Source organism: Ascaphus truei, chromosome 7 (assembly GCF_040206685.1).
Source record: "Ascaphus truei isolate aAscTru1 chromosome 7, aAscTru1.hap1, whole genome shotgun sequence".
Taxonomy (NCBI): domain Eukaryota; kingdom Metazoa; phylum Chordata; class Amphibia; order Anura; family Ascaphidae; genus Ascaphus; species Ascaphus truei.
In genome coordinates, this window is record NC_134489.1 from 3,020,253 (window position 1) to 3,031,228 (window position 10,976).

The 10,976-nt window shown below is 48.9% G+C and overlaps 1 protein-coding gene across 1 annotated transcript in view; it reads right to left on the reverse strand.

The window, feature by feature from the left end:
* Positions 1 to 286: 286 nt before the first annotated feature.
* The window catches only part of KPTN (kaptin, actin binding protein), a 40,834-nt gene continuing 30,144 nt past the window's right edge, over positions 287 to 10,976 (reverse strand). Inside the window, exons 10-11 of the mRNA XM_075606809.1 lie at positions 4,024 to 4,212; positions 287 to 1,736 (exon numbers count right to left, since the gene is read on the reverse strand). Of these exons, the coding sequence (XP_075462924.1) occupies positions 1,602 to 1,736; positions 4,024 to 4,212 (324 nt within the window). The 3' untranslated portion in view covers positions 287 to 1,601. The remainder of the gene's footprint in view (positions 1,737 to 4,023; positions 4,213 to 10,976) is intronic.

A 10,976-nucleotide genomic window follows, 5' to 3' on the forward strand; every position in this document is an offset into this window, starting at 1 on the left:
GCGCTGCTCTGCATATTACACAGATAAACCTCTGTTCTATGTATAATACAGATACACCCGCTGCTCTGCGTGTAGTGCAAACACACCCTGATGTATGTATAATGCACATACATGTGCTGCTCTGCATATTGTACAAATACACACACTGCTCTGTGCATCATTACGATATGCTTGCAGCTCTGCATATAAAACAGATACACTAGCTGCACTGCTTATAATATACACACTACGTCTAATAAAGATATATGCTACTCTGCATATAATACAGAAACAGATTTTGCCAGTGTATTTTTCTTGACATGATTTTATTCAGAAGCATTTAACAGAAAACATAATTTACACACTTCAACTACATTAACCCCCCTGCTGCAAGAGGGGCCTGCAATGTGCTCTAAAGGTTTCATTGTCTGCATGATTAGAAAGGGCCTGACCAATAAGTGCAAACTCCAGAGTACTGACCTCAACACCGAGCTGCCTGCATTCAAAGACTGAAAATTAATTAAAAATAAAGCCGGGGGAGTGTGGATCGGGAGGCACAGGCGACATCAGCCGTCAGTAAGGCAGGAGAATCTAGGTATCACATCTGCTACTGCCTGTTACAAATTATGGGTCAGGGGTGCTGAAGCTAGAGATGGGCCAGGTTTTGCCGACTTCCCTAATTAACACATCGGTAACCAATTAGTCCAGCCATAATTATCACTAAGACAACTTGTTTGGGTTTGTTTTGCTCTGAAAACCTGTCCTCTTGGTACCCTCATGGACTGAACTTGAGCACCTGTCAAGTAGGTTGTGATCGCTTTTAATGAACAAACATCTACATCCATCATAGATCTGTGGTTTGTACAAGAAGTGCCCTATTTGAAGAGAGCTGTGAGGTTTGGAGAGTATTTGCAAGATCTTCTACAAACATTGATTGTACATTAAAATGTATCAGACCCTGCAGCACTAAATGCAATTTATGTCTTTGCTTGAAAGTCGTGTCACACTCTCTCTCCCTTCCCCCTCCTCCTGCCTTGCAGCTTAGGATCACTCACACTATTACCGCACCAGATGCTCAGGGATTCAGGAGCAGCATACTGTATATAGAAACACGTTTTTGGTTCAATATCAGTGCAGTCGTTTTCATATCAGAACGCAGTTGCGTATTGAGAATAAGACTGCAGGATACTGAGATTTTTTTCATTACATAAATGTTAAAAAATATATTAAATTCAAATACTTTGGGTTATTGTGCTTTTCTATTCCGAAATAGTGTAATGTATAATTGCTCATGAGTTTTTGGTAACCATTGTTTTTTTTGGTTGGGGGTGGGGGGATTTAGGGGGGGGGGGCGCACAGTTCACTGCTTTCCAAAAAAAAAGCTCTGTTCAGTATAAATGTTATGTCCGTCTATGATACGAGTCAGGCTGCTCGATCCTACTACACCAGGAGTGGCCAACTCCTGTCCTCAAGGACCACCAACAGGTCAGGTTTGCAGGATATCCCTGTGCTGAAGCAGGGATATCCTGAAAACCTGACCTGTTGGTGGCCCTTGACTGGAGCTAGCCACTCCTGTACTACACGGTTAGAGATGAGCGCAAGGAATCCATCTCCTAATGTATTCAGTCCTGTGTTGCTTGCTGTACTTTGTCACTTTCGTCCTCCTCGTGGAAGAGCGAGGTCTCAGACACTCTCAGCTGAGACACCTTCTCGCGAAGACGCAAAATGACGAAGCGCGCTGTCTGTGTCAAGCTGTGCTGTATGGGGAGAGAAATCGTTAATGGAGTAGATTGACTTGCAATGGTATGAGGTTTACGTAGATTATAAGCTCCTCGGGGCACAGACTCCTTTTCCTATTGTTACTTTCAGGTCTGGAGCGCTTATTCCCATTATGTGTTATATTATGTCACGTCATTACTGCTGTGACGTGCTATGTACATATATGGAGCTATAAAAAGATATAAAGACACGAGGCGCCACTTTGTCACCCACCCCCAAAAAAAACACCTCCAAATGGCACATTTTTTTTTTTTTTACCCGAAACATGTTTATTTTATTTATAAAATGTTTTACCAAGAAGTAATAGATTGAGAGTTACGCCTCGTTTTCAAGTATGTTCAAGTATCTGTGTGTGCTGTTTGAGATTCAATGACACCAATTTGTAGGAGAATAAATAGACTTAGCAGAGAGAGCGCAGAACAGATATACAGACAAAAGTACAGAAAGAGTGACAGGGAAAATGGAAAGAAATGGGAGATACAACACTCATACTTTAGTCTTTCTCCCGTTCATTTCCATCAGCATGTATTCCTGTCTTTTTTAATATACAGAATCACAGGTGGTGATCAGAACGATTTGCAGTTTACTGGACAGGACCGCTCTTCTGTTGAACATTTTGTTAATTCAACAACTGTTTGTTTTTGTTCCTTCGTTTCTCAGTTTGTAACATTCACGTCTTCTTTAAATATTCAGTTTCTACAACATGACTTTTCTCTGCTCTGTTTCTGTGTTTCTTGCAGTTTCTGCTGTTTTGTCTCTCAGCTGAGTGTCAGAATGGCATCTTCTATCCACTGCGTCTATTGGCTAAAGTTAGGACGTGGCAGGGGAGCAGCATGCATACACGCATCCATGTATCCACAGTATGTAGAACATGCTGCCTCATGGGTCTGTGTATGAAGAATTAACATGGAGCTTCCTCAATCACCATTTCAACCTTTACAGTCTGTAAGAAACCTATTCAGCGAAGCTCCATGCAATTAGCACAAGCTGATTTGCCATATGATGCTCAGAAGTTGCAGTGAAATCTGATGCATATTCCAGATGAGAGTTGTAGGCTACTGGTTAATATATCTAAAGCTGGCATTTCACGTATGGGACTTTTGGTTTCAAGTCAAAAGACTTGAACAAGTGTTCCTTACATATATTTGTTTGCACGGGCTTGCAGACCCAGGTACCTACCTGCAGAAACAAAAACAACAGTGCAACCGCAATAGTGAAGTATATCAAGATAATTTATCTAAATCAAAAAGGTAAGTATTCAGCATACATCAGGAAAATAGAACATGTGCAGTGTATGGATTAACACATTTGTTACCACACGGTGAGACAGGCTGGAACGCGACCCTCTGGTAGGTAGTCACAGGCGATGTCAAGACGTCATCACAGCTCCTCGAGGATGGTAGTCGGCTACACAATCGGTCCGTCTGAGGGTGTGCGTCACTGCCTGGGAAATCTTTTCCGCTAATGGTAATGGCCTGAGTCCCGAGTAAGTTACTTCCAAGGATTCAAGCTAGTCCAGCTTGGGTCTTGCACGCGCATCAATGACGCAATGCTAGTCCATGAGACCAGGATCTAGCAATATCACGTGACTAACAGAAAAACCTCAGAGTGCGTAATATCAGCTGCACAGTCTCAGCTGATAGATAAATACAGCCGCTCCTCCGCGGTGTATCACAAATTCAATTGCTGTTAGAATATGCAGGCATGAAATCTATCATAGATTAAAATAACAATTGTAAAATACATTAATCCTACGCGTTTCGTAGCTGAAACGCTACACATCCCTGATGAAGGACTCAGGCCATTAGCGGAAAAGATTTCCCAGGAAGTGACGCACACCCTCAGACGGACCGATTGTGTAGCCGACTACCAACCTCGAGGAGCTGTGATGACGTCTTGACATCGCCTGTGACTACCTACCAGAGGGTCGCGTTCCAGCCTGTCTCACCGTGTGGTAACAAATGTGTTATTCTATACACTGCACATGTTCTATTTTCCTGATGTATGCTGAATACTTACCTTTTTGATTTAGATAAATTATCTTGATATACACCACTATTGCGGTTGCACTGTGTTGTGGGGGAACGAGCTACTCCCATCTGATACGGCTACATACGCACTTCAAAACACATATGGTTATTGTATGTTACAATATATTATTTTATACACGGTTGTTAAAGGTGTGCATTATTGCACTTTATTCACTGGTTTGTTTATACACTATTGTAGGGTATAGCTGCGCACTTTATATACTTTTTCACCTACCTGCAGAATATGCAGTCCTTTCAGGCACACGATGGCCAGCTCACAGAGGCCGTCACAGGTCAGATCTACGTACGCCATGCAGAGCAGTGGGCTGGGAAAACTCCTTTGCCAGAGCAGCTGAAACTCCCCCGGGGGCTTCCCCCGCTGATTGCACTTGTCCCCCTTATTGTACTTATAACACATCAGCTCCTGAGGGCAGAGGAACAGAAATATACATCACAACATGAGATCGAGCATTATCATACATACGCTTGTAAAAATATTCCTTTTGTCATTATTTAGGGATCTATGCATTCAGGCAATTTTACAAGATAGGCAAAACTGGTAGCAGCACCAACTAATAAAATGAAATGTAGTGCAGCGATTACGTGACAAGCCCTCTGGATCAGGTGGCATTTAATACCGCGAGCAGAAGTGAGGTGGGCTCGGTCAGTGTTTGTTTCGGGACTATATTCAGCAGCAGTTTAGTTTGTGCTGCTAGCTCATAGGTGCACATATCTGAGGAAACGGAATGCACTCCGGAAACTTTATATGTTGATGTACCTGCTCTAATAACCGTCGTACGAATAAAAAAAAGGTGAGTTTAGACTACGCCTATGCTGCCCAGTGCTTCCTCTTTCTACTTAAATTTTACCCTTTGCTGACCGGATCCAAGTTTGGGATGCTAGGATCAGCAAGGCTAGAGCACCAGGAACTTGTCATTCGCAACTTAAACTTTTAAAGCGGCAATCCATGCTTTTTATATAGCGCCCACAACTGTACTCTGCGCTTTACGAGAACATACAGTACAGGGAATTCAAACACAATAAGGTTAACAAACAAAATCAGACAATAGGAAAGTAAATCCCTGCTCCGGCGAACTTACAATCTAAGTGGTATGTTGGGTGATTACAGAGGCAGCAGGTGAGGGAATAAGTGCAGTAGATGATATAGAGCTTGGCCACATTGATTGGTAGGAGTGACAGTGTGGAACAGTAGCCGTGAGTTTAGGCTATTAAAATGCTTCATTTAAGAGGCGAGTTTTAATGTTCGACTTAAAAGGTGGGGAGAGCAAGTGCTTGGCGTGTACAGGGTTCTGGTCCGCCGACAGGGGGGGGGGGGGGCGCAGCCGGGATAAGTGTGGAAGCAGGGGGTCCGCCGGCTGTGGGAGGCCCGGTGGTCAGATAAAGCAATTGGACCAGACATCTCATGGCCGCCGGGCCCCAGCTCTCCCCCAGCTGTGGGCCTCCCTCCACACTGACTGTCCCATTCTGAGCGTCTGAGGTCAGCGCACCGGAAGTAAGCTGTTCTCGGCTTCCGGCGCGCCAGCATGAGAGAGGCCTGGCGTGTGCTAAAGTCAGACGCTCAGCGTGGGACAGAGTGAGGGAGAGGCCTGCAGCTGGGGAGAGCCGGGGCCCAGCAGCCACGAGACGTCGACCCAACTGCTTTGTCTAGCCGCCGGCCTCCCGCAGCCACCGGCCGGGCCAAAGGCCTGACACCAGCCCCAATGTAAGGGTTTATATGTATTGGGGCTTTTATATGTATTGTTTTTATTTATTTTCTAATGTGTATGGGGGCTTCTTTAATGTGTATGGGTGGGAATATGTATTGGGGCTTTTTTTTTTTTACATGAGATATATATCTATATATATATAGATATATATAGATATATATCTCATGTAAAAAAAAAAAAGCCCCAATACATATTCCCACCCATACACATATTCCCACCCATACACATTATATATATATATATATATACACTATCTATGTTTAAAAGCGGTGTTTAAAGCAGCATGCATCGGCTTACGGGTTTAACCATGTAAAGGGGTCTTGAGACAAAAGGTGGCACTGTGTGCTCATTTGCATTTCCCAAAATCCCTTGCTGCAGTGGAAGCGCTGTATGAAGCAGGTGAAGCAGCAAGGAGCTCCTGGGATCATTGTGTTGTTGGGATCTTTCCCTCCTCTGAACCATCATCAAGTGGAGACATTTGGACTTTATCCTTTTTGGACTTAACACTGTTATGTTTATTGCATTATTCGTTTGTTTTTATTAATTATTAGATTACCATATTGTCATGAGAGAGGGGATTTGGCCCGGGATTAAAGGGGTTACACCCCATTTGGCCACCCCCTACTGTCACTTGGGAAGCAAGGGGTTAACGGGACAGGGGTCCAGTAATGTGTTTTTACCTCACTTCAGTATCCAACTGTTTATTCCCCTGTATAAAATGTATAGTCTCATCCTGGTGTTTGCACTTACACACACACTGGGGTTGATGCGGGAGGGAAGGGGTTAATGTTAATTTCGTGATTATAGCCCTTTGTTCCCTTTTCCCACCTTTTCAGGCTCCATTTTGCAGCCTTCCACAGGTCACCCATTAAGAAGGGGAGGTGTAGAGGGAGAGGGGGAATGGCCCGGTATTAAAGGGGTTGCACCCCATATGGCCACCCCCTGACCTCACCAGGGAGGCAAGGGGTTAACTGGACTGTGGTCCAGGAATGTGGTTTACATCTTGCTCTGTCATGAAAATGTATGTTCCCCTGTTCCCATGTTTCATTATAATGTCAGTGTCTGCACCACACACACACTGGGATCCATCCGGGAGGGCAAGGGTTAATAGTTGTATAGTGGTTATAGCCCTTTGTTTAATTTTCCCGCCTTTTCAGGCACCATTTTGCAGGGTCCCATAGGCCGCCATTGGAGCTCCATTCATTTCAATGGCGGATCTAGCTATTTTGGACCTGTTTCCCTCAAAGACCAGCAGATGGCGTCCAAGAGGAGAAGCGGCGGTTTCCCATTGTAAGTCAATGGGCTCATTGACTTCAATAGAGATTCCTCGACGGCGCTTTCCAGGAACGAGTTGGCAGCCGTCCAAACCGCGAAACCGCAAAGCGGATACATTGTCTGAAAGAGAGCTTTCATCACTGATTAGTCAAGGTCAACGTCAAGTGGCGTGGGAATCTTAGGTTCTAGGGCACCCAGAAATAAAATTATTTTTGCCCCTAGTTCCAAGGCCTCCCCTCACTCGACCACCACCGGGTCCCAGAATCCAGGACCCCCGGAAAGGGTCATGCTGGCAGAGCGGGTCGCGCCATAGGTTACAATGGCGGCGGCAGAAGCAGCACGAGAAAACGGCTAAGTCCGAAACCCTACAAATCATAGCCATATCTCCGGTTCTGGAGGGTCCAGAGGGCCATGGTTTGGGGTGCCTGTAGTCACTGCTCTGGCATGGCTGCAAAACCATTCCTGGCCCTCTCTGACCAACCCGACGGAGTATGAACCACCATAAAGGTTCGGGAGTTTTTCCCATAGACTTCAATGGCGGCCGGTTCCCATTGACCGGCTATGGCGGAGAAACCCCATAGGCTTCACGGCGGCGGATTACCGTTGAAATTCTATGGCGACGGAGCCCATTGTTTTCAATGGGGATTAGTGAAAAACTGTGATTATTTTACAGCGGAGAATTTTTGTGTTAAAGTATGAAACGTTTTAAGTGGTATTTGTGTATCTCTGGTTCTGAAGGTCGCAACGGGCTGAACTTGACCATATAGTGTCCCAGTTCCGGCAGTAAGGTCTGGGAAGTTTGGACCCGCTGGACCTAACTGACCCGGATATTTTAATATGTGTGGTGTTTTAACTTTAATACTGTATTCAAATAAAAACCCGCGAAGATTCCTTCACACAAAGGAATGCAAAATGGTCATGGGGGCGACCCAAAATCTAGGAACCAAGTACTGATCAAAAGACTCCGCCACTCTAACTGTTTACATGAGGGCGAGAAGTATCAAACTGGAGTGGTTTGTAAGTGTTATATTTTACACTTACAAACAATGAAGATTCTGCCAGATACTTCATCAGGTAGACTGTCCGGCGCCCCTGATTAGATGTGGGGCTACAGAAATAAGACCCTCAGAGTCCCAGTACGAATGGGCTTACTAGCTGGGGGCATGGGTTAAACTATGTTCCCACGTAGGGATTGGATACAGATAATTGTTCCCCAATAGTCTGTGTTCAATTTAAGGATAGGGTTACAAAGGTATATAAACTACTAGCTGAGAGACCCGGCGTTTGCCGGGATGTAATTGCGTAATAGATAATATTATTTATAAATCGTGGAACAATAGGTGAGTATTTGTTGTAAAGGTTTCGGGGGGGGGGGAGAAAGTGAGCGGGGGGGGGAGAAAGGGGGGGCGGGGGGAGAAAGGGGAGCGGGGCGGGGGGGGGAGAAAGGGGAGCGGGCGGGGGGGGGGAGAAAGGGGAGCGGGCGGGGGGGGAGAAAGGGGAGCGGGCGGGGGGGGGGAGAAAGGGGAGCGGGGCGAAAGGGGAGCGGGGGGGCGAAAGGGAGCGGGGGGGAGAAAGGGGAGCGGGCGGGGGTAGAAAGGGGAGCGGGGGGGAAAGGGGAGCGGGCGGGGGAGAAAGGGGAGCGGGCGGGGGAGAAAGGGGAGCGGGCGGGGAGAAGGGGAGCGGGGCGGGGGGGAGAAAGGGGAGCGGGGCGGGGGGGGAGAAAGGGGAGCGGGGCGGGGGGGAGAAAGGGGAGCGGGGCGGGGGGGGAGAAAGGGGAGCGGAGAAAGGGAGCGGGGGGGGAGAAAGGGGAGCGGGGGGAGGGGAGGAAAGGGGAGCGGGGGGAGGGGAGAAAGGGGAGCGGGTGGGGGGGAGAAAGGGGAGTGGGGGGGAAAGGGGAGCGGAGGGGGAGAAAGGGGAGCGGGCGGGGGAGAAAGGGGAGCGGGGGGAAAGGGGAGCGGGGGGGAGAAAGGGGAGCGTGCGGGGGGAGAAGAGGAGCGGACGGGGGAGAAAGGGGAGCGGGGGGGAGTGGGGGAAAGGGGAGTGGGGGGTAAAGGGAGTGGGGGGGGAAAGGGGAGTGGGGGGGAAAGGGGAGTGGGGGGGGGGAAAGGGGAGTGGGGGGGAAAGGGGAGTGGGGGGGAAAGGGAGTGGGGGGGAAAGGGGAGTGGGGGGGGGAAAAGGGAGTGGGGGGGGGAAGGGAGTGGGGGGGAAAGGGGGAGTGGGGGGGGGAAAGGGGAGTGGGGGGGGGGGAAAGGGGAGTGGGGGGGGGAAAGGGGAGTGGGGGGGGTGGAGAGCAGTGGGCATATGTATTGTCATAATTTATGTATGGGCATTTCCCCCCCCCTCCTCCGTGCGTCCGTCCCCCTACTGGTTCGGCTGGTGGCCCCTCCCCGTTCCCCGTGACTCCCCCCCCCCCATTCCCTGTGACTCGCGGCTCGCCCCACCCCCGTTCCCCGTGACTCGCGCCCCCCCCCCCCCCGGCACCCGCTGGTCCCCCGATGTCCGTTCCTGCTGAGTGAGGCGTGCAGGCGGCGGCAGGAAGCGCCTGTGTGGGCCTGAGACTCGCGCTCCCCCCCCCCCCCCGGCGCCCGCTTGGTCCCCCGATGTGCTGTCGGCTGAGCGGCGGTAGGAAGCGCCCTGTGTGGGCCTGAGACTCGCGCTCACCCCCCCCCCCCCGGCGCCCGCTTGGTCCCCGATGTGCCGTCCGGCTGAGCGGCGGTAGGAAGCGCCCTGTGTGGGCCTGAGGCTGAGGCGGCATGCGCAGTGGGCCTGAGGCTGAGGCGGGACGCGCAGTGGGCCTGAGGCTAAGGCGGGACGCGCAGTGTGCCTGAGGCTGAGGCGTGACGCGCAGTGGGCCTGAGGCTAAGGCGGGACGCGCAGTGTGCCTGAGGCTGAGGCGGGACGCGCAGTGGGCATGAGGGTGAGGCGGGACGCGCAGTGGGCCTGAGGCTGAGGCGGGACGCGCAGTGACTTACCTGAGCGGGTGGTAGCGCCGGGGAGGCAAGGGAGCGGGCTGGGGTAGGAGGGCCGCGCTTTCCGTCGGAGCCAGTGCAGGGCGCGCCACGTGATGGGGGGGGGGGGCGGACAGAGGGGGTGTGTGTGTGTGTATAGAGCTGCTGTGTTGTGTGTGTGTGTGTGTGTGTGTGTGTGTGTGTATAGAGCTGCTGTGTTGTGTGTGTGTGTGTATAGAGCTGCTGTGTTGTGTGTGTGTGTGTGTGTGTGTGTGTGTGTGTGTGTGTGTGTGTGTGTGTGTGTGTGTGTGTGTGTGTGTGTGGTGTGTGTGTGTGTGTGTGTGTGTGTGTGTGTGTATAGAGCTGCTGTGTTGTGTGTGTGTGTGTGTGTGGCCCGTCACTCCGCCTCAGGCCAATGAGAGGTGTGCGGGGGCGGGCGGCCCAAGGGACCATGAGATTTCCCCTAGGGACACCGGACATCCAGGCATACAGTGCTTTCACTAATATAGTATAAGATTGTCAACCCTACAGTCCTGGTTCTTCTGATTTCATCTTGAATGTCACCGGATTGCTGGAGAATTGCTATCTGATACTTCTTCATCCCCCAACCCTAAGTAAGTGTTACATTATTGCCTGTTAATTGTACTATATTGCTGTGTTCGCCTATTTAAGGAATAAATATATTTTATTATATCTAAGCCTCGTTCAGTTCAACCCAGATATTTGGTGTCTATTATATCTTGTCATAAGTTACCGTGACACATTCATAATTTATGTGTTTATATTTTAGTTTCACAATCTTTTCACATCACTAAGTAGCACTACTGTGTGTGTGTGTGTGTGTGTGTGTGTGGTGTGTGTGTGTGTGTGTGTGTGTGTGTGTGTGTGTGAGTGTGTGTGTGTGTGTGTGTGTGTGTGTGTATATATACACATACATACATACATACACAGATTGTTTTATATATATATATATATGGATTAGGGTGGAGTTATATGGATTTTTTTTATATGGATTGGTCTTTTTTTTTTTATATGGACTGGGTTTTTGTTAATATGGAGCTTTGAGTACTCCGGTTGAGCTCAGGTGGATACTTTATTTGGGAGGATTGCTCGTTACACATATGGAGGAACCCTTTTTCAAGTGTATAATGATTCTGTGGCTAACCCTAGTCACTTAAAAATGTTTTATGACAAACTCCAACACATGTATCCTACATACCTTTTAAAAATAAATACTA